At 36.4% G+C, this 17093-nt stretch overlaps 1 protein-coding gene across 1 annotated transcript in view; it reads right to left on the bottom strand.

The window, feature by feature from the left end:
* The window catches only part of LOC124555264 (uncharacterized protein KIAA2013 homolog), a 192677-nt gene that overhangs the window by 30427 nt on the left and 145157 nt on the right, over positions 1-17093 (bottom strand). The window contains exons 9-10 of the mRNA XM_047129132.1: positions 14423-14562; positions 652-798 (exon numbers count right to left, since the gene is read on the bottom strand). Of these exons, the coding sequence (XP_046985088.1) occupies positions 652-798; positions 14423-14562 (287 nt within the window). The remainder of the gene's footprint in view (positions 1-651; positions 799-14422; positions 14563-17093) is intronic.

The following is a 17093-nucleotide window of genomic DNA, read 5'->3' as shown; positions in this document are numbered from 1 at the left end:
TTTCTTGACATCAAACTGTGTTATTACGCTGCCCCACAAGTTTCATCAAAATCTTTTAATTTAATGCCCCTGCACTCCATAGGATGCTAAATGTGGTGGCGTACCAATGCAGCCTCACAGAAAACAATAGGCTGAAAGGTTTTGACTAATGGAAGGAATGAATGCACTGGTGTGTGGATTCAAATGGTTACTACTTGGTGCACACAACTGACTTACCAAATTTGTAGGATTTTCATTTGTGTCAGACATTGTACACCGTGTTTCTAACATAGTCCATGAAAAGGTCTGTACTGTACTGTACTATCTACCCACTGCTATTGAGTTACCCTGATGATGATGAAACTGGCCACAGTACACAATTAAGGGGGAAAACATGTTATGCACTACACATCATTATACATGGTTCCCTAACAATCATAGCAATCTTGCTTCTTTCATGTTGAGATAGTGCATACGGCAACTGTAGTGTCCAGAAATGCACAGTTTGACAAGTGATCGCTACCTAACATTAACATTGTCTGCAACAACATATTCTTAGTTTTAATACCAAATTTTTGTTGTAATGCATAAGCTATAGTACATCAGAACTAAATATAATTAAAATCTCTGGAATGAAATTTTATAATTAGAAAAAAAAGTTTCATACCGTACCTTAGCAAAACTGGAGGGTCCAGGCAACCGGCATCACATCCATAATAATATTTATCACTTCGATCAAGTGCTACATACAGCACAGGTTTGTTGTCCTGAATTTCCACACTTATGTTCACATGAGTTAGGTTTCCATAGCTGATCCGCCTGAGAAAAGAAGATAAACTCTAATACGTTCAGTTACAGAATGACAGAACATGTAACCAAACCTAGATGGGGTGGGGGCTAAGAAAGATGAAATACGGACACGAACACGGACACGGACACACACACACACACACACACACACACACACACACACACACAACACACCACTTGGATTCTGAAGTCTTAAGTTTCTGTCCCTGCCATCATTCAAAAGCACTAAAAATAATAAGTGAAACAGCATTTTCTGAAACAACGACAAAGATCCACACAGTTATGTGAAACAACACGTCCTATAATGTAATACTTGGTATCGCTGGTGTAAATTGCTGGTGATCACTTTTTCTGTTAAAACCTTGATGACTTTTCATTGCAATATAAAGATTAGGGCCATCCAGCTCCTCCTACATCCAACCACACTTCTTCAATGAGTAAACAATATGATTTGTATAGTACATGAGCAATACATAATAATAATAATAATAATGGAAATATTTATAGTAATGAAAACAATGAATTTAAGAATTGTCGGTCTTATTAACATTAAATAATATTCTCATTACGTTCTTGTCAAATGTGGGTAGTCAGATCTAACAGAAAAGTATGACAACAGTACAGATGTATTCAGTATTCAGTTTATTTACCATTGACCACTTACAGCGGAATAGGTCTGAACATTAAATATACAATTAACAATAACTTTACAGTAAAGTTTTTACAATTTGATTCAACTTCTTTTAGGAATATTCTTATATACTAATTTCAATGATTATTTCAAAATATTCTGTTATCTTATAAAATGAGTGTTTGAGTAACCAGTCATAAATCTTACATTTGAAAATATTACTGGTCAGTGACCGAGCAGATGCTGGAAGTTTTAAACTCATTATTTTGTGTGAGTTTGCAGTCTTTGTGAGTCTGTGTCTTGGTATGTCGAAGTCCAGTTTGCCTCTGGTGTTGTGGGGATGTATGTTCTCTCTGGTCTCAAACTCATTTAAGTTGCTTTTGACATAAAGCAGTGCTGTGTAGATGTATAGATTCACAACAGTTAATATCATGTGCTTGATAAAGAGGGTGCGGCAGTGTTCCTTGGGCTTAACTTTGCTCATTATTCTGATTACTTTTTTTTGAATTTTCAGAATTTCACTGAGAAAGCAAGAATGTCCCCATAACAATATGCTGTAGGAAATGTGTGATTGAAACAGGCCAAAATATACCACCTTTAGATACTCATCAGTGACTACATCTGTCAGTCTCCAGATGAGATAACACACTCTTGCTATTCTCTTGCAGATATGGCTAATATGTTCCTCCCGGTTTAATTCTGAATCAATGTGGAATCCTAACAATTTTACTGATTTGCTTTCAACAGCTGTAGTTAAACCCAGAATTAGTTCTTGTGTTTTATCAGGATTACATAGGAGTTCATTAGAAGAAAACCAATTCATTACTAGTTCTAGTTTTTCCTGTGTTGCCTGACGCAGTTGTGTTGTGTCATGGTGTGTATTGAGCAGTGTTGTGTCATCTGCATAACACACAATTGAATTTGCTCCTAGATGGTAAGGTAAGTCATTAATTGCAATAATGAACAGAAAAGGACCACGCCCTGAGGCACTCCAGTCTGAACTTCCTTCAGCGAGGAGCATCTATTTTTAATTGATACAAACTGTCTCCTATTACTTAAGTATGATTCGATTACATCTAAAGATGGTTTGTGTATGCCATAAAATTCCAGTTTTGCAAGTAGGGTGTTAAATGGTATGCAGTCGAAGGTTTTGCTAAGATCACAAAGCACAACTGATCCTAGATCCTTGTTTTCGAATGCAGTTAACATCTGGTTAACAACTTCAGTGACAGCAGTGGTGGTATTTTTACCATGATGATATGCAAACTGTCTGTTGGAGAGGAGATCATGCTTTTCAAAATAGTTATTTAGTTGACTGTACATTAGATATTCAAAAACTTTAGAGAAAATTGGAACAATAGAAACTGGTCGATAGTTTTGGGGCAGATGCTTATCTCTCTTTTTAAAGACTGGTATCACTTTAGCAGTTTTGTGTGCATCTGGGAAAACTCCAGATTCTAAACACATATTAAAAATTAAAGAAAGAGGTTGACAGATAAAGTGTATTATTTTTTTCATTACATACTTAGAGAACCAATAACAGTCCATATTTTGGGAGTTGGTGAACGTTGCCACAGGTTTTACTATATCCTCTGGGGTGACAACATTCCAGTGGAAAGTATATCTGCTATGGGGCACAGCACCAAGATGATCTAGTGCAAAAGTGCCATTTTGCTTGATTTTGTTTTTCAGCTCACTCACTGAGGTTAGGAAGTAGTTATTTACTTCTTCTGGGACCAGCATTGCATCTTGTGTATGGGTTTGTGAATTATTTTGGTTGATGATGTCCCATGCTGCTTTACATTTGTTGGGAGCACTTTCAATGTAATGTTCACATGCCTCTTTTTTGGCCAAGGACAGTTTGTCTTTGTAGATTTTTTTACATTTCAGATAAGCTCTATAAGAAGTATTATCTAGCTAAGGTCCTTTTTTACAAGAATTTTTATATATTCTGTACAGTCTGAGCATCTCCTCGCTAGTGAGAGCTAGCTCATCTGTACGCCATTTTAGCTGTTCATTTTTCTGTTTATGCTTAGGGCTACTTTTGATTAATGGTGAGCAGGAGTACCACAAATCTCTGAGTATTTTCAGGAAGTTGTTAAACACCATTTCACCAGCACCCTTCTCCAGTTGTGTGTTGTATACAAAGACCCAGTTAACATCAGATAATCTGTCAATAAATAAATTAATATATTCATCTTTCTGTCCTCTTATCCATGTGGCATTAGACTTGATTCTGACTGATATGTCTGATTTAGGCAACTGATCACAGCAGAATGTTAAAATCAACGATTCACAATCAGCTAGGGCTCCACTGGCAAGTCTGACGTCATACGTATCTCCAGAAAAATTTACTATAATATTATCGAAGCACGCATTATCCTCCCGTGTTGGTGTGTAATTTGTACATTGTAAATTTAGTGATCTTAAGATATTAAAAAAATGTTCATCACTGTTGGCCATTTCAATGTTGAAATCGCCACAGATAATTAGTTTCATTTTAGATTTTAGTATTTTCCTCATAAGCAGCTCAAATCTTTCGAAAAATGTATTTACATCTCCACCAGGTGATCTATATAAGCTAACAATTATAGTATTCTCTGCGTTTAGTCTTATACATCTAAATTCTCCATCTAGTTCTGCACAGTAAGAGCTAACACCTATTTTGGTAAACATTATAGTATCTATAACAAATATTAGAACACCTCCATTCTTTCTTTCACTTCTACACATAATGTCTCCAACAGCATACCCTTGAGGAACAAAATATTGTACTTGATCTTCTGTCAGCCAATGTTCTAAAATACAAACAATGTTTTCAATACTGCAAAAATGTTCTAATTGTAATAATTTGTTCCTAATGCAGCGAATGTTCGTTTGCATCAAAGTAACAGATTTATGTTTATCGTCTGTGAACACTCTCTCATTCGAATGCTGCTTTTAGCACCTAGTTCAAGTACAGGAGGTTTATTACCCACCGATTCACTGACTTTTATACTAAAAAATGATGAACATTCCAGGTATTATTCAAACGACTACATTTGTAGATTGTTTTTTTCCGTGTGAGTCTTTCTTTAATTATTTTGTTGACACATTCGCACACAAACTTTTTCCCTTCATAGTTTAGGTGGTGCCCATGTCTGGTGTGAAGGTTACGCTGCAGTTTACTTATATCGACCACAGCACAAATTTGCGTATTCAGAGAACAGTTTCTTCATTTTAACATTTGTTCTTCGAATTTCTTTATTAACGCACAAACTATAGATTAGATCATGCCTATGAAGCACTGTAGCAACAACTGTATTCCTTGATTTATTTTTTTCTAGAAAGTTCTGAAGCACTTTTATGCAAACATCTGCTTCATTTTTTGCATCATCATTTGATCCCGTTATGCATATGACAAAGTCATTTTCTTGCATGGATTTTGTTTGAATGCAAGTGTCTAAAACGTGCTTAGTTCCTGCTCCAGGTTTGACAACACTGCTCACTGCTATGTCCCGATTTACTTCTCGAAACATACTAAATATATTCCTGCCATGGCTGTCTGTTAGAAAAAGCACACTGTTCTTTTTACCTAATGTTCCCCGTTTATCATCATTTTTCTCAGAGTGATATTCGTTTTCAGCGCATTGTCATTTGAAAGGTCTGGATCATTTACACTATCTTTAACACCGTCACTGGACTGCAGAACACCGTATTTGTTTTTATCTGTAAATGTAACTGCTGTTGCAAAGTTTGTTGTTATTTTTCCAGCTAAAGTCCTACCTTTGTGTCTCACTTCTTTCCACTTGGACGATTTGTACCTTTCGCCAGGTGCCACTTGACTTGATTTGTTCTTCGACCGTAGTTCCCGATTTTCTAAGAATTGTAGACCTGAAACTCATTCTCTTAAATTTGTTATTTCGACATTACAATTCTCGCAAACTTCCTTTTCTAGCACATAACTGTAACTTTTTCTCATATTAGAGTTACAAACTTCTACACTCGTGGCCATCTTGATATAAACAGTAGGCACAATCAAGCTACAATAGCTCATTACAGTGGAGAAAACATTGACTGGTCAGAGGAAGACTGAGAAATGATAGGGTAAGATTAGCAGATAAGATGGAAAGAAGAAAATAGAAAGGGATGAGAACAGCAAAGAGAGGGAAGATACACATACGAAAAAAGTTAAAACTTTAATATCTTGAATGAAGAGTAGTTTTGGATAAGACAAAAGCTGCAGGATAATTTTTTCACAAGCGTGTGGCTGAAAAGGAAAAAAACAAAAATATGGAGAAAGATCTAATGGTGTGCACAGGTACAGTCAAGATGTTGGATGTATCTGATTTGGTATTGTTGTTGTGGAATGGTGATATGTATCTAATATGTGAGGAGAGATATGTGAGGACACCAGTGACTAAGAAACCGATGGAGCGACCAGAGTTTGTGAAAATCATGTGTGTCTGGTTGCATCCAACCTAACTGAGATAGGAAGAACTAATACGATTAAACAACCAAATGTTGCACACATATCATATGCAAGTGCTCACTGATAGTTTAAGTCATCTGGAGTTCACACTATTCGTGCCATCTCGAGCTACAGCACAGAAGTAAAGATTTGGCAGTATTAAAGACTGGACTAATTTTTGTTTGGTTTGATGTGGAAATATTAATCTAAATGTTTGGAATGCATACAGGCTGGAGAGAGATTTCCTATAAGCTGCACCTGTTCAATCTTCCTAATTTAGGTGCTCATCCAAGGTTAAGCCAAGGCCTTTTATTGCTTTCCGAAATGCTAACTGGATACAATTGAGAGGTATTGGAATGGCAGTTTCAAGAAAATGTTCACTGATCAACTTTCAGTGAGATATGAGAATGACCAAGGACAAAACCCTGGGGGACTCCAGAGAACACATTTTTCCACGACGATTTCTCCGACCAGCAGATGATTCACTGACATGTGTTTTTGAGGTAGCAGCACTGCACTTCAGTTGTTTCATTTTAATAAGTAATAAACTGAAATTAAATGTATTAAAAACATTAATGTGCTCAAGCAGTGTTAATTTGTCAGTTCACATCTGTCCATAGCATGTCTAACGTTTTCAGTCACTTTGTTCAATTCAGTTTCTGAGTGTCTTTGGAAGCCCAATTGATGTTTATCACAGATATCATAAATTTTGAGGAACTCTGTCGCCAGAATAATCATATTGACAACATTTTTAATCATACCTAGACTCAACCATCATTATCTACTGCCTGAGAGGAAATTCTCATGACTACTTTCTGTACTGTGTCCACACAAACATGTTTTAAGAAAAATGCATCTGTCCAGAAGGTGCTCTTGTAGCTGATATCTTATCACAACTACAGAATTGACTACTGTTGATAAAAAATAGTTTAGCAGGAACTTGAAACATTCTATCAGATTTTGCCTTTTCTATGCCAAAGCTGCACAGTTTTTCCAACAGTGCTGCAAGATTCAACCTTTTACATAGAACACTCTTAACTTTTGCTCTTTATCTTACCTCCCCACTGTTCCCATTTCTCTCTTTCTCCTATCATTTCATTTGTACATGTACCCTGTGATTTTTTCAGCATTCATCTCTTATTTGACTGTGTGAAGCTCATATCAGTATTCTGAAATTTTAAGTCAGTCTCCTGTTAACATTAACTTCTTCCCTGAATTTCATGTGGCACTCAAATATATTTCTCGTTTGGCATCTGACACTTTTTCAGAAAGGAACGACTATTAAATTCTTGAAGTCCTAGAGTTTGCATCACTCTTGATCAACTTGTTTCATTTTTAGCAATTAGTATATAAATTCTCCTGTTCAAACAAACTCTGAATACAAATAGGTTATTAAGTCACTTGTGTGAACAAGTTCACCATCTGTCACCTATCTCTGTCAGTGGAGCATACACCTGTATGATAAACAGCATATCAAAATATCATATAAAATGTTCCAGCCAATCACTGAAAAACCTCAGCCACAGTTCCACAAATCCATGTCACTAAATAAATTACACATTAAAAGGAACATTAATGGGAGACCTGAAAGGCAATATTAGATACATAATTCTGTCTGTCTGATTAAGATACAACAGAGATAAGCAAAGATTTTCTTCACCAGGAATCCCAAATGTTTCTCACTACACAAAGCTATACAAAGTGTATGTTTCACAACTCCTGACTTATCTGGAAGATGTCATGCTGATACAAAAACCCACAACCGCGCTTTTATATCACAGATTAATTTCCTAATTGGCACATACTGAAAGTTCAGTCATTCAAGTAGAATAAACTTATAAAAATGCTATGTTCTACAAAGTAACACTTTAAGGTTATTTCATCCCATCTGGGTTGTTGTAGGGGGAACATCATGTCACATTTACCAGTCTCAGTTTACTGTTCCTCTCTTCTAAACATCAATTCTTTCAGTAATGTACAGCTTACTTTTAAATGGTGATGTACTGAAGTTCATACATCAATAAAGTGGCACACAGCCTTGGATTTCATACATTACAGAATTCAATGTCATCTTGTCCTGAACTTTTCAGTTTCGTTAACATTTAGGATGAATTTACCTGATGGAGGCATGAAGCATTTTCAAAAAGTAAGGACTATTCAGCTGGGAAAAAGAGAGAGAGAGAGAGAGAGAGAGAGAGAGAGAGAATTCCCTAGAAAAATTTTCAGTGGTGTTATTAAGTTGATACAAACCTACTTCTCAATTCCACATCATCACTGTTTTTTTCAAAGCACTTTTCACAACACTGCACTAACTTCTTCAAGACTTCTGCATAAAAGTTCTCCAACCTGCGAATTAACTGGTTGACAACGACAGTCTTGTGTTCTTTTTCATCTTCAAACCATTGTGCATCAGGTCACTGTCTCAAGTGCAACTTGAGATAACGTTTGCTGGATGCACTTTCAGGGCTGTAGGGTGGATAGTCAAAAACTTCCCAATAGAAATGCTGATTGTGCCACTTGATACAGGCAGGGATTTCCCCTCCTTGATACAGTCAGGGCTTATCAATGTGTGTTGTCATTGATGACGATTACTCTCCTCCTCCTCCCCTCCCTCACGCACACAATTTTTCCATGAAAACCATATAAACAGTGGTGGAGCCAACATGAAAAAATTCAGCCAGAGCATCAATAATCAACTGATGAGATTGCAGTTTTTATTCCCCTTGAAGCACAATTTCATTGGTTCTCACAACTGGTCTGCCACCCTCTGCTATTCATCATCATGCATATTTGTATAGCCACTTTTAAAGTCTCAACACCATTGTTGAACCTTTCTTTTACTCATTTATGTAAGCCATACCTGCAGCTGTACACCCTTTTGCACATAAAATTTTAAGCACTGTACCCACTTTGTACTATTTTTCAAAGTGTTGTTATTTATTTTCATTTACAACCTACTGAATCAAAATGGTGAGTTCTGTAGTTTCATAAACAATCATTGGATTGCACTGCATTCAGGAAACTTTGTTCTCAGTTTTCACAATTTAAATACAAACAAATTGCCCTTATTTTTGCATATGCCTCGTACATGAGCAACTACCTGGAAGATAGGCAGTTGAGAAACTTTCCACCATAATGCATCTCATCTGTTGTGATTTACATAGGATTGGTAAACTTGCTCTGAATGCTAGTCCAAAAGACCAACCACCTCTGCAACTGTTGTGTTCATCTCCAAAGATTTCATGTTCTCTGTTTATGCTAATGTAGCATCAGAACACTCATTTACTATATTTACAAACCTTAAGTTATACTGTGTCAGTATGTACAGCATTGTTCATTAAGATTCTCAATCAGCTTGTACTAATTGTGATTCATCACCTTTGTGAATCATGTCAGTTCGAATACAAAAGAAATAAAGAAAGGTGTAACATTGTTAATATCTGTAATTTGACAAAGCTTAGGTTAGTAACAAGCAGCTCAACAACCTTAGCTTGGCTAAGTTTGTTATGTACGAAGCCAGTTCAGTATGCTTCAGTGGTCAGTGCCACTGCCATGTGCCTGCCACCCTCTACACACTCCCTTCTATTTACCGTATTTACTCGAATCCAAGCCGCACTTTCTTTCCGGTTTTTGTAATCCAAGAAACCGCCTGTGGCTTAGAATCAAGTGCAAAGTAAGTAGAAGTTCTGAAAAATGTTGGTAGGTGCCGCTAAAACTAACTTCTGCCACCGAATATACAACTAACTTCTGCCATCGAATACACAACTAACTTCTGCCATCGAATATACAACTAACTTCTGCCATCGAATATATGTAGCACTACACAGGCATGCTTTGCAGGCAAAAAGATAAATACTGGCGCCAAAACCTCAGCATCAGTAAATAAATTAAAAGAAAACGTAGAAGAATGTAAACATTATGCCATGTATTCTTTCGTGTTTGCTGCTATCTTGTTTAAATCCTGTCTGCCTAATAACTACAAAACTAGAGTGAGACAACAGCAAACACACAAGAATACACATATCATATCATGTTTATATACGTATTATTGTTATGCTGAATAGTGATACAGTCAGAAATGAAGCACAGCAGCTGACTGGATTTTTAAATCTAAGATGAATCTAATTTCTGTGCAGAATTTAATGTACTAAAGAGGCGTCTGAAAAGATTTTCAAACGGAGAAAAATTTTTGCTAAACTCTCGTTCAGAACATCTTCTATCATATGCAGTCTATTATTCGGTTCTTGTTGATCATTATCAAAGAAAGCAGCAGTGTAAGTAACAACAAATAGCAGTCTCTTGCCACTGTTTCGCTTATAAGACAATTTCTCTTTTTTTTTTCTTTTTTTTTTTTTTTTTTTTTTCTTAATTGTAAGCCACAGTAGTGCGCACAAAAGCAAGCCATGCCGCAAGTGGTGACAGGTCGTAAACACTTATTATCAGAATGCAACAAACAAAGCACGACACAGTACAATAATGCATTTTCAGCGTAGAGTGATGTAAACACCTATAACAAAGAGAACGGCACTGATCAGATCAGATCAAAATAAGCAACTAATTCAAACCAGATGAAGCACATGAAAAAGAAAGGGTAGCCGTATAAATATACGGATGGAGCACCTGACACATAGCAATGGTGACTTGGTATAGCTGAACTGTTAAGCTTACGACTTGAACCAAACTACTGTAGTTGAATCTTCACCCGTTCGACCTCAATTGTGTCTCATGTTACAACGGGCCTACTTTGTTTCGATTTGGAGGTGCGGTCTAAAAATTTTCTCTCCCCTTGAATTTCGAGTCTCAAATTTCAGGTGCGGCTTAGATTCAGAAAATTTTTTTTTTTCCTTGATTTCGAGTCTCATTTTTCAGGTGTAGCTTAGATTTGAGTGTGACTTAAATTTGAGTAAATACGGTAGTCCAGTATATAGTGCAGTACTGTGCCTTAATTTGTAGTTCTCAACTGAGTTGTCTCCAGTGTTCAGGGAATTGGGTTTTTATTAATAATTGTTATTCAAATGGATCCCATACCATCAACCGGTGGGATAGAACAACACAGTAAGTGTAAAGAATTACAAGTATCACTAATAAAGAATAATTGAGGATGTTGGAATAATCAGATTTTGATGTCAATGGTCCAGCATTTAATGAGTTTTCTATTGAAGATGACATGTTTGTGGATGAAACTGATAACAAAGGCAACGACAATGACAATGACTGTGTTGGTAATTTTGATGGTAATGGACTGCAAGTGATCTACACCAAGTAGAACACTAACGAGCACAAACCATGACCAAGTCGAAACTGATAACACCCTAACAACCCAAGATTGCATTTACAGGCTACATTCATCCACAGTATATGTTTCATTGACAATATGCACGTGACTGTGTTTGTATTACAAACACACCTTCGAAAGTTATACTGTAATAAACAGAGAGGAGCTTGGAGCTGCTGGTAGGCACAAGGTGTGTGGCATCAGGCTCTGCTGTGTCCACTGGGGGGCTTTGTAGCAGTCACGTGTTAATTCCCTAATAGTGTGTAGTGCTTATGTTTTCTGATAGGAAGAAATCATTGATACATTTATAGTTCTATGAGTAAGCCAGTGTTTCAAAACTTTCTCTGGAAACCGCAGCAGGTTTCATCAGTCCAACAACAAAATCATCTGGCTCCACAGCAATTTGTACAGAATCTGTTTTTTTGGCCTGTGATCTCTTTTATTGTCACCTCGAAAAAGAGCCAGCTACAGATAGTGGCATCATGTTTAACTTCATTGTGAAATTAGAATAATGAAATGTTTGTATGGTATTAAAGGCTGGGAGACTCCACATGGAATGCTCAGCCACCTGGCGCAAGTATTTTTATTTGACACCATTACTTACACACAGGTGCCCGCGCGCGCTCGCTCGCTCACACACACACACACACACACACACACACACACACACACACACACACACACACACCACTAGACACCCATTCAAAAACATAGAAGAAAGTTTTAAGATACTCCACCATTTCCAGAAGTCATATAAAATGGGTTTAATGGAAAAGCTGAAAATTTTTGCACACCACTAAAAGCAGGGGAAAACAATTCTAAATGACAAACTAGATAGTGAATCAGTTAATTTTTTCAAATGTTTCTCCTGTATATAATAGCGGCAGTAAATTACATAAATATGTTCAGTTCTTCATTGACTCTTCTCAACATTTGCAACAAAACAGAATATAAAGCATAATCGATAATGTAAAAAGTCAGTAATGGTAAAATAAATTTATAGTTGACAACTATAAACACACATCCACAGAAAATGCAACACCTCTGACTGTATCTGCATTCTTTGTGAAATCATACTCTCATACTTCGATGGGGTGTTGAAAAGTAATGTCCCCCAGTTTTTTGTTCTGTTCTTAATATCGGTTGAGATGTTACATGTCACGCATATTACTCAGTTGGCTTTTCCACTTTGTTGACAAAAGTTGCAACCCTCTGCCACCACAGGGCTCTGAATTGTAGTGTGTAAGGTGTTGGTGTTTAAAATAACTATGTTGGTGTGTAAGACACCTTGAGAGAACTGAAAGCACAAATTCAAAGAGTTTGTCCACACATGGAGCACCCTCTACTTCAGCATGACAATGGCAGACCACACATGAGCACTGCAACAATATGATGCCTTGGGTTCACTGCCTCATCTGATTTTCATCTGTTTGCAAAACATAAAGAACACCTTCAAGGACTTCATTTGATGGTGATGCAGCACTGCAAGCAGAGGTGAAGTTGTGGCTCTGTCAAAAAAGTCAAACATTCTACAGTGACAGTATCAACAAACCAGTCTCTCATTGGGAGCAATGTGTTCATCACCAGGGTGATCATGCTGAGAAATAAATAAGAAAGGTGTGGAATGTTAATAATGTTTGTTATGTTTAAAAAGCTTTAAGAGTTTCCACATAAGAAACTCAGAGGTATTACTGTTCAGCATGTCCTTGTATCTCTGTAACATATTTCAATTTAAAAAGCAAATTGTGTGAGTGATGGTTTGCATGTGAGTGGTATTCTGCACAATGTAGAAGGCATGGTTTCTTATGACCTCAAGACAATGACTATAGTGGAAAAGAAACAGAAAATTCACATGCAAACATCTCATCTCATAAAATACTTATGTAAACAAATGCACTTGACACTGAGAATAAATTGTCGAAACACATCATGCTAAGCACGAAAAAATATGTAACTGGTGCAGTGTCTCATTATTTAAATCATAACAGTTTACACTGCAATTTAAAGGTATTAAAAATATGATGATAATCTGAGATAAAACAGAGCACTAAATGATTCAGTTTCAATCAAATTATGTGTCTTTATAGTTTCAGATGTTTAATAGTGTTATACAAGGTTTACAATACCTACATAGAACTCATAGAAAATTCAGACTGAAAAAAGATAACAACACGAGAGCAGATCACCAGGAAGGAATAAAAATAATTGCATGGCAAGAAAACAGCTCATCAAATACCTATATACATGGAATTCAGTTATTTGAAGATTCTAACAGAATCAAAGCAACTGAAAAAAATTGTTGTGATGTTTCACACAAAGGACATGAAACACAGTTGTATAAAACATGTTGGCTAAAAAACATATCCATCATATCCCGGTAATGGATGTGTTACAGTTACACAACAATGTGTAATTATTGTTTTATGTAAATCAACAATACACTTCTCTAATAACCGTTTTTGAGATAATTAAGTATGAGAAGAAGCAGTATCAAATCAAACTAATGCTAGGCCATTTTAAAAGGCTGTGCCTATTAATAAAGAGTAACACCAAAACCCTTCTCTTGGATATCACTGGGATGAAAAAGGATCTGCAACACTGTAAAAGGAGGAAAGAAGTAGCACTGTGTATCATGTATCATGAATTAGAACATACTTCAACTCATAAGATAGTGAAAAAAAAGAGGGGGGGGGGGAGTGCTTTTTTATGACGTAATACAAAACTGTATCACAACTGGGATACATATCTCCATTGCTTGTAAAATACGAGAAAGCTCTTTGAATAAATGTCTGATATAAAAGGAATTGTTCACTCCTGGGAATATCTGGAGGCATTCTTGCCTATACACAAGAGAGTAAATAATGACACGGCAAAAAGCGAAATGTACAACAAAAGATTCTTAAATTTTGATACTATTAACCTCTGCGTATCCAACATGTAACTACTTTTAGCGGGTGCATATTATCTTTCATGTTCGTAGTGTAGTCCAGTAAGTATCTGCACACTGATAACTAATCACCCTTATGCATACAGAACATGATAGAGTGAAATTTCTTTATCCTAAGAGTAATTACTTGCAATCTGTCACTTGCATTTGTGGCCAACAACTTTTTGCAAATAGACAGTTTTATAAGTGCAGTGCAATTTACTTACCCCAAAGCATACATAACAACAGGGAACTTTCATTTCAGTAACATGTTGTCAGCAAAAAGTCAAATGATTAGATGAAAAATTATAAAATAACTGTACTTATAAATTGTATTTATGCAATAATCACCTGAAGACATATTCTCTATGAATGTCACTTGGATGCATGTTCAATTCTAAATGCTGGTTGCTAAAGCGAAGGCCTCCAATACTCAAAACCATTGCTTGCATTACACCAGGAGCTCCTGCTTTGAGTAAGTTATGGCAGCCCTAAAACAGGGAACAATAAACAGTGATGGCAGCAAACAGTGAGCTTCACTCGGATGTGGTGCACATATGAATCTGTAAAGCATATATTTTGTAAACAAATTCTTTAGTAACATTTTACATTTACACAACAATTATCATCATTCATATTAAAATTCTGTAAATCAACACTATCACAATGTATTGGAGCACTAAATTTCAGCTGTCTTTCACATATATTACCAGTTATAAATTATAACATCCTTGAAACAATTCAACTGTATGCAATAACAAAAGATGATATTGTGTCAATGCATGAGGCGATAGTGATTCATGGGGTGGGGTGGGGGGGAGGGGGGCACAAGACAAGCTCAAGAATTGATGTTCTAATGGAATCTTCTGGATTTTTAAGTACAGAGGTGAGTGACAAATTTCTAACATATTGGTGACTGTTCAGGGACCTGCGGACTTGCAAACACAAAAGGAAATAGGATCTGTTTCCACCTTCAATCAAGATGTTAGAAACAAAAAATGAACAAATGCATGGCTCACATTTTCTTAACACTGTGTTATAACCCTATTTTATAATTACAAAACATGGAAAAAAAAGAGAACTGTGCAGCAGTGCATCTCAAGCTGAGAAAATTCAGACTGTTGAGTAAAAGCACAAGGGAAGCTAATGCTATGGAAATTATCTTTAAACCTATACTCCACATATCACTACCATTTGTATGGCAGAGCATGTTTTATAAGGTATCATGCGTTAAGGTTTTCTTCTGTCCCTTTCAAAGGTGAAAGGTGATACAAACAATAGCATAGCAGCAGTAGTGTCAGTTGTTTTCAGTCAATTTTATCTTCATGATCCCCCACAGGAATGGTACAGTATGTAGGGAAGGGGCAGGAGGACAACCTTAAATTCTTCCCTAAATACCTGTTTTTGGATGTTTTAATGAGATATTAGGTATCATTCTTCAAGTGAGATTTTTCTGCATTTCTGTTTCTGTTTTCCATGAGACAAATAAGCCAGCAACTATTTTTTGTACATGCAGGATAACCCATGTCATTTCACCCTGATATGGGTCCCACACACTTGATCAATGTCTCAATATAGGACACACAATCTGTGACATGTAAGTGTATTTCCATTCTATCACTGTCTCCTGTTATTCTCAGTACACTGTCATTGATAAATATGCTTTTCTTCCTTCTGAATATGAATGGTCCACAATGTTCAATAATATTATTTATTTATAGCACTGATGATTTAGAGCAGTCTACAGAACCTTTCTACCTTTCTACATGTAATTCAATTTTTGATGTGTTCAACAATCACTCTTCATCTGGCATAATAGTTACATGAACACAGATTCAGTTTAAATTTTTTGTATTATACTGAGGATTAATCATTTCGCAAACACAAGTTTACAATCTGCATTACAAATGATTTAATTTAATATATATATATCAGCCTAAACTTCATTAATCATACAGGCTTCAGGCTCCCAGTACCATGCAAATCTGTGTTCTCAGTGAACAACTTATGTGACTGTTCAACTTCACATCCTCATGCTTTCTCACTGAATATTATTGAAATTTTTACAAGATAACACTTCCTCACAGACAAATGTGTCATCTGAAACATGTCTGAGGTAGTAACTAATGTTATACTGGATGCAATTAACGTATTAACATTAAAAATATCAGACTCATAACATTTTTCAGGGGAATGTCTGAAGTTTACATTATGTGCATAGATAAGGCTCCCCTCAGGGTGTGGTGCATTCTGCCAGCCAGTTCTTGACTCAGTTACAAACCTAACTACATATCTCACATATTTCCTTTAGTAGCCACTAGTGTGGCACTAAATTTTTAAAGTCCAGTAAAACTGACTCCGAGTAGTCCCAGCCATGGGTTTTACAATATAATTCACGAAGTGCACAAGTTGGATTTCACACAATTAGTGTTTTTGAATCAATGTTGGTACTCAAAGAGAGGGTAATTTTATTCCATGTTGGTCATTTTGTTTAAACTCAGAATATGTTATAGACTTCTGTATGATATATATGTGACTGATACAGCATGGTGGTCTTGCAGATCAGTTCCTCTGAGTCTCTCTCTCTGCCCCCCCCCCCTCTCTCTCTCTCTCTCTCTCTCTCTCTCTCTCTCTCTCTCTCTCTCTCTCTCTCTCTCTCTCTCCCCCCCTCTCCCTCCCTCACTACCCGAGCCTGGCCACCTCTTGTAAGATGGCATGAGACCAGTCTTCCTTACCAATAAATGTAAACAATTCTCTAATCCATGGACCTGTGCTAAAATGTGGTTAACAGTGAAACTTTTCATGTCTAAACTCCATAACGAACAGGAGGCGGCATCCATTAGGACCCAGGTGTTTGTTCCCATTAGTAATTTAGGTGCTTTGTAATAGCACTTTTGCTGATCTCTATATAACCCAGCATTGCAGTAGTATTGCAGTTAAGTGGTAGTGATTTCTCTCTGTGAAGGAACACTTAAAGACAAAATTAAATGTTTCAGATTTTTCGACAGCTACTGTGTTTTAA

This window comes from Schistocerca americana, chromosome X (assembly GCF_021461395.2).
Source record: "Schistocerca americana isolate TAMUIC-IGC-003095 chromosome X, iqSchAmer2.1, whole genome shotgun sequence".
NCBI lineage: Eukaryota > Metazoa > Arthropoda > Insecta > Orthoptera > Acrididae > Schistocerca > Schistocerca americana.
The sequence above is the reverse complement of the archived record's forward strand: the minus strand, read 5'-3'. Positions and strand labels throughout refer to the sequence as shown.